Source organism: Poecilia reticulata, chromosome 4 (genome assembly GCF_904066995.2).
Source record: "Poecilia reticulata chromosome 4, P_reticulata-male-v2, whole genome shotgun sequence".
Taxonomy (NCBI): Eukaryota; Metazoa; Chordata; class Actinopteri; order Cyprinodontiformes; family Poeciliidae; genus Poecilia; species Poecilia reticulata.
This window is the reverse complement of record NC_088833.1, coordinates 20,287,600-20,304,670: the sequence shown is the minus strand read 5'-3', so window position 1 is coordinate 20,304,670 and position 17,071 is coordinate 20,287,600. Positions and strand designations below refer to the sequence as shown.

At 40.2% G+C, this 17,071-nt stretch overlaps 2 protein-coding genes across 2 annotated transcripts in view; one reads left to right on the top strand and one right to left on the bottom strand.

Annotated features, from left to right (window-relative positions):
- glis1b (GLIS family zinc finger 1b) overlaps positions 1-11,336 on the bottom strand; it is a 73,116-nt gene extending 61,780 nt beyond the window's left edge. The window contains exons 1-2 of the mRNA XM_008407070.3: positions 10,921-11,336; positions 10,470-10,789 (exon numbers count right to left, since the gene is read on the bottom strand). Coding sequence (XP_008405292.2) covers positions 10,470-10,740 — 271 coding nt within the window. The 5' untranslated portion in view covers positions 10,741-10,789; positions 10,921-11,336. The remainder of the gene's footprint in view (positions 1-10,469; positions 10,790-10,920) is intronic.
- Positions 11,337-12,440: 1,104 nt separating this feature from the next.
- On the top strand, positions 12,441-17,010 carry dio1 (iodothyronine deiodinase 1). The gene is made up of 4 exons (XM_008407067.3): positions 12,441-12,885; positions 12,974-13,117; positions 14,218-14,417; positions 15,077-17,010. Exons 1-4 carry the CDS (start codon positions 12,549-12,551, stop codon positions 15,140-15,142), a joined length of 747 nt encoding a protein of 248 aa, XP_008405289.2. The 5' UTR covers positions 12,441-12,548; the 3' UTR covers positions 15,143-17,010.
- Positions 17,011-17,071: the final 61 nt, after the last annotated feature.

Sequence of the window (17,071 nt, the reverse complement as noted above, 5' to 3'; positions counted from 1 at the left end):
ACTTTCATGGGAGAATCTTGTAGTTTCTTAAATTTCTATTGAGTTCAAAACTACAGCCTCTGTCAAAAAACCTGCAGCACATTTGTTACTCTGGTACGTGTTGCGAATCAGAATTAGCAAGATAAGATGTTTAAACCAATCAATAATCAATATCAGTCAGGTAAATGTTGATCAATGCATCTCTAATTTTTGTTTGTTAATCTTAAAATATTTGCCAACATACCAAACCTGTTCACTGATTTTATTTTTAAACTTTAAAAGTATAATTATGCTCAAGCATATTTTACAAATGACTAAATCTTTCATCTAAAAACATCAGCTGCTCTGTATTATATATCACTGCTGAGATTTTGTACTTGTGTTTTTTTCTTCTTCCTCTTTTAAAGCGTGCGACAAGTATACAACGAGAGTTGCAACAGACTTTGACCTCAGCGCCCTTCAAAACGCAAGCCTGAACACAAAGCCATTATTTAGCATCAACACTGTAATTAGCCAACGACAGAGTGGCTTTATTAATTTTCATCCGCAGAGTTGAAAAAGCCCGTGTTGGCCCCAAACACCCGGGCAGAAAAACACTCTAATCTAAACACACTAATCAGCTCCCCTTTCAAACAGCCCACAACCAGACTGGCAAGTGTGGTGAGTGCGCAACATGATGTTTGTATTAAAGAGGTGTATTGTAGGAGCTGACTTCTTGGTCTTCTGGGGAATGTTAAGCATGTTAATAAAACGTGCATACTGAGGTTTTTACTCAGTGCAACATGGTCCCGTTTAACACAGTTTCTGAGCAACCCACATGAGGCCAGTTACTAACGGAGGGGAAGGAGTCCTGCGTTTACCCTCAGTAATTACACTTCAAACAGCAGAACATCCTTTAAGGGGTTTTCAGAGCGACTTTGACAAGAAAACAATGCAGACTAAATAAAAAACAAAAACAAACCCACATATTTAACTTATTCTAAAAAGAAAACAACACAAGATGTTTCAGCGTAATGTAAGTCATTGCCGTTTTCAGACAGACGGAGCATCTTTTGTCGATTCTGGAAATGCGTTTTTAACAAATTCACCAATGGCAAAGTTTCTGGTGCCCCTGTAGTCGATACTTTGTACAGACCCCCCTTTGCAAATAGAAGAGCTCTTAGTCTTCGATATATTAATGGATCATACAGAGAGAGTGATCTTTCACCATTCTCCATAGATCGTAGCTGGTCCTCTCTTCAGCTCACCCGTTAGGGTCTTGGGTCTCAGATGGCTGAGGAGGGAAGAAAGAGTTTTGTGTCTGATTAACTTTTTCTGTCGTGGTTTTCCCTAATGTTTAGAAATATTTTCCAGCTCAGCACAGACCAACAGTCAGCTTTTTGGCATAGTTTGACACATTTTGAAAATGTGATACTTTAAAGAGTTCATGATATTTTACACTCAAATAACAGTGTCGTTTTGGAAGAGAAACAGGCCCACAGCGTCACAGATCCTCCGCCATGTGAAATTACACGATTTTCCTCTCATTCACCCTTTTCGTCATAGCAAACACACCTCGTCTTGTCAAGAGTATAATCTTAATATCATCTGACAAAAGTCTGATTCCAGTTAATGTCCAGTTGACAAGTGGAAAGCTTCAAATCATTGCATCTGGAGGCTAGTTGATGTCCAGATGCAACTCTTTTGCTGCAGTTCAGCAGATTTCTTGTATGGCATCCTGTTCACTTTGAGTCACGTCTTATTCTTACCAGAGCAAAAAGGAAAGTACATTTTAAAAAGTAAAGAATTATAAAAAAAATAAAATAAAATCTTTTCCCAAAAAGTACATAAAATTGACCATTATTTATCTAAAGAATATTTCAGTGTGAAGTTATGCAACTAAAAACAAATATATAAACTGTACTAACTTTGTTTAGATTTTTTCTGGTTATGTGTACAGAAAAACACATTATCTGGAAAAAAAAAAAACAGCTTTTATCACATTTTTATCTAACTCAATGTAAGGAAAATGTATTACCTTGCATCCACACTATTTTGCCTCACAACGGTTAAAAAAAAGAACTGCAGGGTCCTCAGTAACATACTTTCTTCTTGTTCTGATTTTACTTCACTAACAAAAAGATTTTACTTTAAATAACGTGAAAACCTCTATAAGCAATGCGGATTACACAGCCGGTGCTGAGCATCCTGTCAATCCCAATAAACTCTTTACAAAATGTTTTCCTTTAATGGCACAAAACCTGTCCGAGTTTAAAGATATATATATATATATATATATATATATATATATATATATATATATATATATATATATATATATATATTCTTTAACTAAAAGACCTATCCGCGTGATCAACACCACACAGGTTTGCTCCAACAATCTCTCCTTATTATGGGAGTCCAACAAAGTATAGACTGATGCGACTTGGCTCACAGCTGAGGTCCGTAATCAACAAAAACTAATCCCTGCCAAGTCTTAATGCACATACAATTATTTTAGTCAAATTCAACACAGTAAAGAAGTGAGAGACGCCAAACATGGAGATTCGCGATTCACAGGTAAGCTGAGAGCAAAGAGCGTTTTTCATCACAGCAGGAAGTTACAACGGTGCATGTGACGACAAAATAACTCGTTCTACCAGAACTCTGTAGTAACGAGCTCTAATAAAGTATATAAACTGCACTGTTAGACTTTATAATGTCTTTCATAGTCCTCCTGGGCTGCACCAACCAATGAAGCGGTGAGCTGGTTGGGCACTGCCCCGTGGCAGCTTCCTGGCAGAGACCGAGACAGAGTAAGAGAGGATAAAACTCCAGCTTTTCTGGCTGCTCTCTCCTCTGCACTAATGAAGGCATTAAAAGAGCCTCAGCTTCATCATGTTTGCCTGTTTGTTTTCGGCCACTCAGTTGAAGCCAATATTTGATTGGCTGGCTGATTGCTTTCCAACATGACTGGCTTTGTAAAGAAAAGAGGAATTTAAACAAGTCCAGCCTCAGCATTTGGAGGTTTTCAAAATGAAGCAGACTTGAATGATGGCGTGTTTACAGCGTTTTTATCTGTTGTGATTGTCGATCGTACAAGCTCGTAAATATGATGCCGATAGGGGGAGCTTTCTCGGCAGCACTCAGACTTCTGCATCAAATAACCTCTGTATTTTCCACCTTTCTTGGAGGAGGTGAGTAAAGTCTCCCACCATGTCTCAGTTCCAGTTTCCATAATGCCTTTTTCAAAAACTCTTCGTACATCTTGAACCTTTTAACATTTGATGACATAACAACCAAAAACTTCAACATGACTTACTGTGATTTTATGTAATGAACTGACATGAAGTAGAGCATATTGTGAAGTGGAAGAAGGATTATGGTTTCCAAAAATGTTTTACAAATTCAAATCTGAAAATTGAGATGTAGATTTGTGTTCATCCCCACTTACTGTGACATTCCAATATCCCATCTAAACAGCCAAAAAAGAATCAGAGAAGCAGCCATGGCAACTTTAGAGGATTTTCTGAGATCCACAGCTCAGGTGGGAGAATCTGTCAACAGGACAGCTATTGGTTGTGTACTCCAAATGTGGTCTTTATGGATAAGTGACAAGAAGAGCCAAATCCATTGTGATCCATTGTGATCCATAGTGACGGCGGCATCATGATCTCCAGTAGGAAAAATCGAAGCTGCATAAAACTTTAGACTAGGCCAGAGGTTCACCTAATCGGCAGCACACTGACCAAAGCTGCAAAAAAACGGTGCGGATTATAGCGCATTAATGTTTTAGAACGGCCCAATCAAAGTCCGAACCTCGAACCAATTGAGAATCAGTGGCAAAATTTGAAAAATTATGTTCACAGAAGCTCATCCATGAGCTCACTCTAAGTTACAAGGAAGAATTTGTGAAAAGTTAAATCTCAAAGTCTTCAAAGCTGGTAGAAACATTACAGTTCCAGGTGAAGTAAATGGCTGTTATATAATTTTGTGACACAAGGGGCCAACTACTCACAGTTGTTAGATTTCGTTTACTGTAATCTTCTACTTCCACATCTTCCGTCACATTAAACCCCCCCAAAAAATACACTGACGCTTGACCAAATAGGAAAAGTACGAATACTTTTGAAAGGCCTGCATAGCTGCCAGCTCTCACGGCCTCCAGCTTTCAGCCCCCACCCTGCAACTCCTCCGGCAGAGTCAGCACCTCGACGGACGGCCGTCCTAACTGCTGCAGTCAGAGCGGAGCGGATTTTTCTTTGATGAAACACAGCAGCGTCAGGCCAAGAACAGCAAGTGCCACCGCCGAGATGTAAATCAAAAACCCACCCATGTGCTAAGTCACACAGAGAGAGGTCTGCAAGAGGAGTCGCTGCTGTCTGAAAATGCATGAGTAATGCACAGTCTATAGACATGTGGTCAGCTCTGAGGCATGTTTGTCAGAATCAGAGAAGTCTCTTTCCATTTCTGAACAAAGAGTTAACATTCCCGTGATTAATGCGGAATGATTCAAAAAAAAAAAAAAACTTGGCAGCTAATTCCTCTTTTCAGCAAAACGTTGGTGAAACTTTTGCGAGCGCTTCTGAAGGCAAGCTAAAAATACTTTTTTATGAAGACATATCTGAGCCAACGCTGCAGTTACTTTTTTTTTTTTTTTTTTTTTTAAAGATTAAGTTGAGGCCCAGAGCACATTTCTGTTGGTATTCAAGAGGTATTTCGACACTAACTCAAACCAAATCATATTTCTGCTGTGTGACTCTTTGGATTTATTGGCAGGATCAGAGCCAGAATGCCTTTGGTTAACGTAAGATGCCATACTCATACCACGCTGGTCACAAAAGAATGGGGAGAACTGACCTTCCTCACACTGGAGACAGAAAACAACAGAAAGCTAAAAATGCACGGATTTGAGTCTATTTCAGGGTTTGAGCAAGCAAACAAACTACTATAACCGCCCATAAATCTCTCTCTCTCTTTGTCCAAGTCCAACTACTGTGAATTGAGGCAACACTCTTCCCTTCCCTTCTGACACACATTTCATATTTCCATTCGCATCCCGTCCGTCTCCGGCCGAGCCTGATTGGGATGATTCAGCCAAAACAGATGCCAGACCATCGGTGTTCTCCATCTCTCCCTCTTTGGTGAATGTGACTCAGGAATTACTTCAATTCCATTACCGAGCATTCCCCCCATAGTAACTCAAGCTGACACGAGTTTACAGGAATACCGCTGCAGAATCATCACCAGGCAACGCGCTTTGTGAATCAGTGGAACATGCTGCAAACATTACACCCTGCAAGAGCCCTTCCCAGGCAGCGGGGCTCACATTTGCCCATAATTCACTGCTGAGCTCATGCGGCACGCAAAGCCGTGGGCCGAGGCTCTTCAGCTCTTGGGAATGTAGTGACGGGTGAGAAAACTTGGGGAAAGAATGCTACCATCATGGTTCTAATTTGAGAAAAACACACACACGTCCATGTTCGAAGTTTTCACACGACTTCGGAGGATAAACCATAAAGAACTGATTTGTAGCTGTCAGTTTTAGTTTGAATGTTCTCTTTCATGAAGGTGCTAAATGTCTTGTAATAGCAGTAGATAGTTTACTTTAAAAAAAAGAAAAAAAAAGAAAAGCAACTCAGCAAAAGTGTTTTCTGTTTAGGTTTTTTTTTTTTTTTTTCAGAAACCAGATTGATTTTCTTCACCTGCTCTTTAGCCTCCACTGCATCTACCAGGGTGAGAACAGATTACAATACTTAGAAATGTATCCTAGAAAAAGGCGCTGCTACCACCCTGATAACTTCAGGATGGAGCTTTCTGGAGGGATGGATCCTGAGTGTGTAAGCTTGAACCTATACGCTATATTTCAGTCATTCTAAACGACTCCATAGTTCATATTTTCTATTAACTTTAAAAGTTAAATCACTGATTTTTGTGTGAGGTGGATAGAATAATGCCTTCCTCCCATCCCCCACCTGATGATGCACACTCTCAGTCAGCTGCCTGACAAAGGGCTACTTTTGCTCAAAGAAAAGACAAAGAAGGACGTTTCTGGTCATTATTATTGACTATTCTAAAAACTACAGTAGGCGAGCTTTGATTGCCATATAATATTGTAGCAGCTAATAATAGCACATTCAACACAGGAAAAATTGAGGGTTCAAGACACTCAGGGTCCATGGGATAAAAGACAAAGGTCCAAGGTAACAACAGGCACAAACCTAAACTGACCCAGAGCTACAATGAAAGCGCAAATTTTTGTCACGATCTTCCTTAACAGTAACAAGACACAGCCATAATGATGCATTTTTTGGCGCCAAATAACCAGCTGTGATTATTGAGAGATACATTCACTTTGTCAACCACATAAAGATATTTATAGGATAGACAGGACAACATGTAGCAATGCTCTGAAAACACAAAATGCTAATTTGAGTAAAACTTCTACAATGAGTTGCACAAAAGCATGATGCATGGTTTTTATGGCATAAATTACATTAAAGTCACTTAAATGTGAGCTTTCTCAACATAGCAAACCTAAGTAATCATTTTTATGCTGTAGCTGCTCCACTACTATTAGGAAACGTCTGATGGTTTATTTTGGCACAGTTAACTTTCCGTACATTTTCTTCTTTTCTTTTTTATCCGAGACTTGTACAGTTCTGAGAAAGACTGTACTCCAGTTTTTGCTGCCATAGTTAAATTGCTGAGCAGACATATCGGATTCAGTAGTTAGCCTGTATTATGCTGACATTTTTACTCCACACAAGCTTGTGCTCAAACAAAAGCTGGAGAGAAATACAATGATGGACCCACCAATTTTAGATGTAACAACAGCTCTTTGTGCTGCAGCCTGATCTATTCTTGCTACACATAACTATAAATATGTTCAGCTCCCTCAAAATGTATGCATTCAGCAAAATCTTGTATAGCTAGACCTTCTCTGAGAATAGCTGAAAACAACTTTAAGTCTCAAATCTATTGCGAGATATGGAAAATAAAAGCCAGTTAACAAACTAAAGTAAACATTTCCTACAATTATCGGTATATAAACTTTTTATGTGACACGAAACTAAATATTTACACCGACGAATGTTTTAAAGCAGAAGAAGGCATTAGGATAAATGTTCAGTTAGACAAAGATGTTATATATTGCTGATTTTGTTTGCTAGTTTTAAACACAATGAAGTCTGACTAATAAAACTACAACAATTACTGTATGCAGTGTTTTTTTTTATATCCACTACAAAAAAAATTATTTACTTCTGCTTAGAGAAAAAAAAACTGCACTGTTTGATTAGAATAGCTGACGCAATTACAGGCATTTGATGGAATTCTGCTTTCTACTCGCAGCCAAAAGCTATTCACAAGCTACTGGAAAGCTGTCATTAGGAACTTGACAGTGCAGAGGCTCAATGCGGAGCGGTAATGGCCGGTTGTTTCTCATAACAGTCAGATTATCGCCCTGCAGCCTGACATCGACAAATCCTGCTGGAAGCTATGTTAGTACTGAGGAATTTTCTTTTACATTTTTGCCAATGCCACTTCACCACAATAACACGTGTTATTGTGCTACACGGAGACTTCATGCTACACGTGTAAGTGTAGCATGAAGGTATAAGTCCTTTTTCATAGTTGGGACAACTCCAACTAGAAGTTGGATTCTCGCACTAAGCAGTGCAGCATGTAGACTCCAAAAATATGTCGCACAATGATGCATGTAAATAAGCAACAGAAGAGCCAATAACGATTAGGTCTTAAACACTCTAATGAGAGGGAGGGAGTGTGTAACTCCAACATTTTCCTCAAAAACGCTCCAAGACTCTGCACCGCCGCATGGTGCCAGGAGAAAATTTATTAGGCTGTCAAATAATAGAATCCATGTTTCATTCAAGCCCAATATTCTGGTTTCAGGTGGAACATCAGATACTCACTAACTCGACATATAGAACTGTTGAAGGTACGGTAGGAACCAGATATTTATATACACAGTATACACACACTCATAACTACTTTATGTCACTGTCTAACACGTTTCCTGTTTTACACCAGGATTACCAAAATTATTTCTATTTCCTAGATGCCAGAATTAATTGAAATTATTTTAAATTTTCTTTAATGTGCTGAAGCTCATGACTCGGATCAAATGTTTTGTACTTCCTTCCTCAAGCTTCTCATGTCCCCGTAGTTTGCTGGACGTTTTGACCCATTACTCCTGACAGAACTGGTTTAACTGGATCAGATCGTAGGGAACTTTGCTCTCACACACACACACACACACACACACACACACACACACACACACACACACACACACACACACCCACCCACACCCGCAGACACACACACAGCTTTTCGCAATTTTCTAAGGAGCAGACATCAGGACTTTGTGATGTCCAGTCCAAAACATGGACTTTGTGTTCCCCTCAATATTTGCAAATGTTGTTTCCACATGTTGCCATCTGCTTGATGAAGTGCACCAGTTGCTGCCGCAGCAAAACCTCCACTCAATATGAGGTTGTCAATGACATACTTTACAGCTGAGCTGGTTTACAAGCTTCACCTTTTTCTTCCAAATGTAACAATCATCATTATGGGCAAATACTTCCCATTTTTGCTCTCTTAAACCACAGGAGCAAAAAAATAAAAACTAAAAATGAAGATTGTTTCCAGGTTTGCATTTGTATACTGTAGTCTGGCTTTTTTTTTTTTTGCGGCTTTTGGAGTAAAACATGATTATCTTTTTGGAAAGCAAAATCTCCCTGAACAACATGACAACTGCACATTCACGTGGTGTTTATATCTACCTAGAATCGCTTGAACGGATGAACGCCACATCACAAGACACCTGAAAATTAAAGCCAACCACGAAGCAGTTCTTTTGAGAGTCGTTCACACGCCATTGTAAACGTGAAGACAAAAATTTGGCATCATTAAAAAAAATATATGTCTAAACTTCTGACCATCTTGTAGCCTTTATCTCTGAGGATTACACGAAACGCCATCACTCACGTCTGAATCACTTTCATCAGTCAGTTGTAGTTTACTTTTCACAATCACAGGACGCATATCAAGAGGTCAGAAATCTCCAGTCTGAGGTAAGTTCTCCCTCCACTGTCTTATCTTCATAAAAGTAAACATGAGTCTGGATTTGCTCAGAGGTTCTTTTGCTTTTCCCCTTATAAATCTAAAAGTAATGATGGAGAATGATGCTTAAAATCTGTGCGGTCCCCAAATGGGAGTATGTAATACGATCAGTCTGAAATGGGGCGTGATACAAAAGACTGATGAGTACTGAGATCATTTTCATAGTCGGTGCTCAACGAAAGAAACTATAAAATCAGACGGAAAAAAAAATGACTTGATGCTACAGAGAACAAAGTTTAAAAGGTCACGTTTAAATTTATGTAACAATAAAATAATAAGAGATTTTATGATTCTCAAACCAAAAAAACAGAAGAGAAAGGTGATATTTCTTTTTTTTTTTTTTTTAATATCACACTAAAACTTCCCAGACTCAGCACAAATACACTCATCTGCTTCAGTTTTAATCCACACAGCATCATCCATAAACACATCCCCACAATTTACGGGAAGCTGGTTCAAAGGCCTTTTTCAGAAGACAATGAGGCAATTCATTCTGCTTTTCAGGACGCTGAGGGCACAACTGCGCTTCGAGAGAACTCATAAATGCCGAGGCGCATTCAGAAGACATATGGTTTGTGTTTGGAGGAGAACAAACAATAATCAAATCTGTTGATCCTCTTCTTGCTGAGAGGAGGAGGGTTGCTAATATAAAACTCCGTTCAGGGTAATCATAATTTAGGGAGTGTAATTACCACCAACCACCCCCAATCCCTCTCACATCAACCCGCTCTTTGTCAGGATGCATGGAGAAGGCTTCCACGGAGACTTAAAGGTTTCAGTCATGGAAAGAGCTCGCTTCATCTGCGTAATCCTTGTTTAAAAGATTTTAATCTCCATGTTAGGAGAATTGTTAAATATTTTCGTGAGTGAGTTTATTTTAGCAGTATCACAACTCCAAGACGCAAAGCTTTCTTATATAACGGAGGTAAAAAAGAATAAAATCTACTACTTCCGAGAACGCTGTTACGCCTTGTTAACACACTCAGGGCTATAGCTCCACATGGCTTTAGATGTGACGGGAAGGAGACTTTGATTCTGGTGATATTTACGAACAGGCAAATGAATCCCAGGGAGCTCTGTGTTTAATTATCAAGCCTAATCTAAAACTGACACACACACACAAAAAAAACACACACACACACACACACACACACACATCTGCATCACAGGATGCTTTATGCGTGCAATTTAGCAGCAACAATAATAAGAACGTTTCAGCAAGTTCAAATCCAATAATCAAAGTTGGTTCATTTGAAATGATACAATTGCAACCTAAACGCGTCTGAGTTGATTTCAGTCGCCACGGCCATGAATAATCAACCTCAGCATCCCTGTAACATTTGCTCTGGCTGAATGAGCCTTACCTTGGAGCGGCGGCAGAGAGAGGCACAAGCGCGCACTTTTGGCCGTCAGATGCGCTCTTTCCTCGGACTGAGCGATGAGTCGCTTCGGGCAAGCGGAGCTCATGCTGTGGGAGTCGCTGGAGTTCCGGTAGATCTGCGGTCCAAAGCCCTTCCGCGCGCACATCTCCTCCGTCTTGCCGCCGAACACGGAGAGCGACAAGCCGGTGATGTCCGGGAAGGTTTGGGTCTGACAGCGGCTCACCATCCCTACCTGCGCTGAGGAGCGGTGCATCGATCAGTCGGCTTTCCCCGTGCAACCCTTGGCCGCTTCTTCACATTCCCTATACGGACGTAGCAAGAAAAATAAATCACAGCAATCGTTCCAAAACTCAAAACGCAGCCAGTCAAAATGGTTTAGCTGAGTCAAAAAAAAAAAAAAAAAACACAATGAAAGGAAAATGTGGCAATATACCTTATTCAGTCGTTTGATAAGGGTCAGGATACGTTTAAATATCATGTTAAACTGAACAGGAGAGCGTCTGAAAGCCTGATCCATAGCATCGTCTTCAGTCACTCAGCATCCCATTCTGCCGCTCTCCTTCTGTGAGATTGACAGATCGCTGCGCTGGTCTGCACGATTCAGGAGCGCCAATAAGGACTGGGTGCGCGTTTCTGTGGGAGGATAAGATCTGGGTCGGAAGCTGCAGCAGCTGTACTAATTATGATAAGATGCATATCTTCATATAACTTCATGCTACATTGTTGGTGGGCAGTCAAACTCTTGATATTGTCTCTTTTTATTCTTCCACTTCAAGTTGATTTTTTTTTTTTTTATCCTTTTTTGTTGTTGTTTTTTTTGCCAGCGAAAAGTTCAGCCATGTTTTTACCGCCCAAATCTTCTGCTTGGAGAATAAAAAGCAGAATAACTTCGGGCTTTCTTTGAAAACCTACATTTCCCAAGAAATTCTTTACAATTAATATATTTAATTTTTTAATCCATATGCTTAATTCAAAAAGGTCCTAAGGAAGGAAGATTGTATTAACTTATAAAGCATTATTTAGGTTACTTTCCTGTGAAATATACTCGTTAAAAATACACACAGCAGAAAAAAATGACAATCGAAATAATTTTATTATGTCTCATCTTGCGATCGATGAAAGTCTTGAGTCTGCATTTTTCAACCAGGAGATATGGCTCTGCACCGCCATCTAGTGGCCTTTATGAGGAAAAATAAACACTAAAAAGCAGAGGTTAAATAAGTCAGAGTAACGCAGATAACCTGTGTTGTATGAGAATAGTTTAACCTGCGTTATCAGTTGTAAAATAAAGCACATGCACTACATGGGGGGGTATTTGTGCTGCCTTCAGGTACCGTTTGAATTAGTGTTATTAATTTAGATTATTTAACATGTTATTTTAAACATGCTAAATATATTTAAGATTTATTTAACATGGGTTTTTTTTAAGAGTAGTGATGGGGCACTAAATGTGAATCTATTTTGTGTTAACACATCTAACTTGCCAGAGCTTCATGTTAGACCTAGATAATACCTGATTGTTTATGTTCAAGAATAATACCTGCATTATAGCCTTAGAAAGCAGCCATAAGATTCAAAGCTGAAGATCTGAGTCTGAATGGTTCTGATGATTTTATCTACTTTCTTGAAGTAATCAGCCAAAGATAAATCTGACCATGTAGCTAAAGGTTGGTACAAGACTGTGTGTGTCTGCCAAAACTTTGACTATGAGAGCCAAAAAAAAAGTGCAGACTTTTTCTCAAAATGCGAAAGAGGAAGCAGCGGTCTACTTCAGCACGGCATTTTTTCTTAACGCGATAAATTATAATTCAGACATTTTATATTAATTTTATTACAGCGAAGAAAGTTGCTCTCTGTGTGGCTTAGATTTGGCGTGACAGTTCGGTGTTTTCTCTGTGCTACTAGAAAATACGAGCATGCAGAGAGTCCGTGAAGGCATCGGTTATATAAAAAAAAAAAAAAAAAAAGCGTGAGGTAACAGGCAGGGTTTTTTAGTGCAGGACTGGAGCCGAGTGTCGCAGCGACAACGGGGTTTTTATCTCCCTCCCCAAGGAAGGGACGATGTTTCTGCAAAAGTTGTTCGTTTATTTAACAGCACCATGCATGTTCTGCTATATTATCGCTCTGAGCGTCATCCTCAACATTTTGAAAGTTCTCTCGCCGAACCTCGCCAGGAAGCTCATCCTGAAAATGGGAGAAAAGGTTACCATGACCCAGAATCCCAAGTTTACCTACGAGGATTGGGGCCTGACTTTTGGATCGCTTGCATTTATTAAAGTTGCCTCTAAGACTATTTGGCTTTCACTGGGACAAGAGGCTTTTGTTGGAGGCGAAGCTCCAGACTCACCTGTGATTAGCATGGGTGGGGAGAGAACCAGCATATTCAAGTACCTCAAAGGTGCGTATTTTTTGGCTCTGATATGCACGCGTCCCGTGCCCGCCTTTATTCTCGGTCGCTATCAATTGCGCTGCCGTCCTGTCTGCAGGCAACAGACCGCTGGTGTTGAGTTTTGGAAGCTGCACCTGACCCCCGTTTATGTTCAAGCTTGACGAGTTCAAACAGCTCGTGAGGGACTTCGGGGACGTGGCGGACTTTCTTGTGGTCTACGTCGCTGAGGCCCATTCAACAGGTGCGTGACATCTAAGAAAGCACGGACTCACGTGACATCAATTCACGAGGAAGTTATCGGGGTACAGTGATTAATTTGGCTTTACCTTATACACATGCGCAGCTCATTCATTCCTTCTCACGCCCCAGCCTTACGCTTCAGTGTGCCGTTACGCAATCGGCAACACAAAGTAGTGCATGAGTTGCCAGAATATGATGGTTTACAATTAAAATATAACAAATGGGTTTTGTATGCAGTCCACGTAATTCTGATACACCCAGTAAAAAAACAAAACAAAAAAACACTGTTTTCTGAGGTGCTGTGGTGGCGCAGGGGCAAAACACAACCCATGTATTAAGGTCTTGGTCCTCATGCCGGTGGTCGCAGGTTCGATTCTTAGCCTGGTGACATTTGCCGCTTGTCTTCCCCTTCTCTTATAACCCTCTTTCCTGTCAAACTACTTTCAAATAAAGGCCACTAGAGCCAACAAAACCTTTAAAAAAAATGTTTTCTAAGCTCTGAATTTTGGGCAAGTAGGGATTCAATCAAGAAGGTCCATGGTGACTCTGGAGTCAGAGATTTAGCGTATATGTTTGTTCTTATAGGGGTCTCATATTTATTAGAGGAAAACAGCTATCCAACATACCCTGGCCTTATGTGAAAATATAATTGCTAATCTGGATGAAAATCAACTATTTTACTTAGGAAAAAGGTGTAAATATTTCAAGTTCTATGTGTGCAAAGCTGATGGAGACATTCTCCTAAAAGTTTTGACTGGGTAGGACTGAATCCAAAGGCGCAACGTGATTTTTAGATTTTAATTTGTAGAAAGAAAAAAAAAAGGTGTATTATTTGCCTCTGAGCTCACTTTTATAAAAGTGCTAATTTTGCACTTTAAATACTTAGGAAAACACTGGAGTATGCGACTGCAATTGCAACTTTGATTAACAGACCTCTGCTTGTTTCATGTCTTTCACCATTTTGTATCCTAGCTAACATCAGAAACATTAAAGTACCAAAATTAGGTTGTAACTCATGGAGCATATTGTAAAAGCATTTATGATCCTCATTTATGTCTTTCTGCACTCTATGATTTAAACGAAATCACCTGTGTCTCTCAGATGGGTGGTCCTTTGGCAACAACTTTGACATCAGTGAGCACCAGAGCCTGGAGGACAGGCTGTCTGCAGCACAGATCCTGCTTCAGAATGACCCTCTGTGTCCTGTGGTGGTGGATGAGATGAGTAATGTCTCAGCCATTAAGTATGCTGCCCAACCTGAGAGGCTGTACGTGCTGCAGGCTGGGAAAATCCTTTATAAGGTGGGAGCTCTGCACCTCTTTGCACCAGAAATAGCTGACGTGCGTGACACTTAAACAGCTGAGACGCTAAATAAAAATAAAATGCAACGATCACCCACAAAATGTATGATTGAAAGTTGCGCAATGTAAACATGAATGAAGCAGGTGGTCTTTTTTTATGTGAATTATCAGCAAGACGCAGTGAAATACCAAGAAAAACATTTTTTTTTAAAATTGATTTCTAATGTTTGAAATTGCTGTTGTTGCAGAAGTCAGTGCAGGCGCTAGAGGCTCTTCCAGGAATCTAAAATTGAATATCAACCTCCTTGTGTTGAAAAGACACGAGGGAAATTTGGAGCTCGGCCAAAATATTCTGTAAGACGAGACCATTCTGTGCAGCTCCTCTTTTTGTCGTACCACTGCCGAAGCTGAAGTTAAGTAGATGTGTGGCTCTCCTTGCCCTGATCACATGGCATTGCGTGATCCGGACCGGTGAAAACAAAACAGACGCTTAAGAAGAATTCTTGGTATGCAGTAATATTGTCGATAACATCAAAATGGAAAGGTCCTTTCCCCAAGATGTGTTTCGTGACGACTCGTTGATCCGCTTCTGCCTTCGGTGAAAGTTAAAGGTTTTAGCTATGACGTGGCTGTAACGCTTTCTCTCATTTTTTCTGCAGGGCAAAATAGGGCCTGAGGGCTACAATCCTCTGGAGGTGCGGTCACTCCTGCAGAAGATGAAATAACTCAAACCTTTTCTCGGGAAAGTTGCCGTTGTCGAAAATGCTATGTTTGACTGCAGCTGATTGGAATCTGCCAATCTGAATGTGTTTTTAACACTTTATTGGCCATGAATCAAAACACTTATCTCTATGTGAACTTGTGCCTCTATGGCATTTACCACTGAATAACGACAGCTGTTATAATTCCTTTGCTCCGTTGTCACCCCCAGGCTCCCCTGCTACTTTCATATATACGCTCTTAGCTCAACCTCAGCTCTGTGTTTCTTAGTGACGGCCGCAGATGAAACTGTTGGAATCTGTGACCAGATAAGGTGAAACACGGAAACGGTCAGCTTGGAGTTTGTTTATAAAGCTTGGTGGGAGGGAGCTGGTGTCTTAAATTTAAGATATAAATTACTAGAACTGCTAATTTGTTTTCCATTTCTTCAGTCAGTGTATTCTGTAAAAATCAAAAAGATGTAAGTAAAGATCTATCCACTCATCACGTGTCTTTCGCTCAGCTCTAATTGGGTTTCAGAGCTCCATGGGGAAAATCGGGAACCGGGAAATAAACCCTGATAGAAACTAACTAAAGGTATATACTTTAATCTTGCCTCGATTATCGTGGCAGTTTCCCCACAATATTGCCCATTCGAAGAAACTAGCTGTATGGTCCTAGTCCGAGTCACTGTGACTCGTCTGATCCCACCAGCCTACCGGAAAAGAGAAAGACTGCTGCAAATTCACAGAGATCTTATTATTGCTTTAGGGAAAGGCTCTCCAGGTGCTGACTGTCTGGAGGCTATAGCAATACAACAGAGTGTTTATCAGCAGTCTGACTCTATGCAGATGTGCAAGTTTGAGTTGTAAAGCTCCACTTTCAGGTTGCTATGCTGGTTATTGCTTAACAGACTTATCTCAGCTGACTCCTGCAGTCAGCACTGTTGCCGTTATGCAACAAGTGTTTGCTTTTTATAGCATATCAAAGTGCATATCTGTTTCGCCTGGAATCTATAGGGAGGAAGCACAGAAAAACACCCTTTATTACCAATATCAAAATATTAGAATGCTGATGTATGTTTTGCTTCATTTCCATATATTTTGCTATAAAATTCGATGGTTTGAGCAAAATAGAAGCTCACACTGTTGCTTTATGTGTCTCAGCTCATTCTGCGAGGCTAAGAACGCCACATTAAAATGACATTTTGCTTATAAGTCTCCCAAAAACACATTTTTATGTAGCTTTGACAGCACAAAACTGTGCATCTCTAAGTTTGGTCTGAGTATGTTTGGCTCTGGCCCAGCCAGCTCACATCCTGTGGAGGCAGGCCCACAGCAGCTCAACCCGGCTGACTTCCTTTTGTCAGGACAGGAACCAGAATACTGTCAGAACCTCCTCCTGTTTGGATACCAACTTGGACCTTGAAATGTGCAGACCAGCAGCCTCTCTTCTCTGCTCCGAGGCCCTGCATGACATGCAGGTTCTACTTTAGTCCACCAGGGGGCAGTTTGTACGTTACAGAAAATGAAAATGTGCGTCTGTTTGTAATCTTGGACCGAAAACCAAGGGTAAATTTGTGTCAATTCACTTTTAAATATGCATTTGCTATCGTTCGTCAGAGTTTTAAAAACTGCATTTCTTGTACTATGGATGAACGTCTGAATCATGTACGTGAACTGTGATGGTCTCACGCAGGATTCTTTACTTAATTTCTACAAAATAAAATTTTGCCCCATCTCCCCCCCCCCCTCTAAAAATCCTATTTTTATGTACCTTTTAGTTTCACATGTACAGTCAGGTGAGCAACATGACGTTTAATGTCTAGTGAAAAGCGATGCCATCGTTTGATACTAATATTGTTTGACGTTTTGAAATAAATGTTAGTTCCTAACATCTTGGCTTTATTCTTTCTTCATTCAGCTCCTGGTTTAATCTTCAGACCATCCACTGTC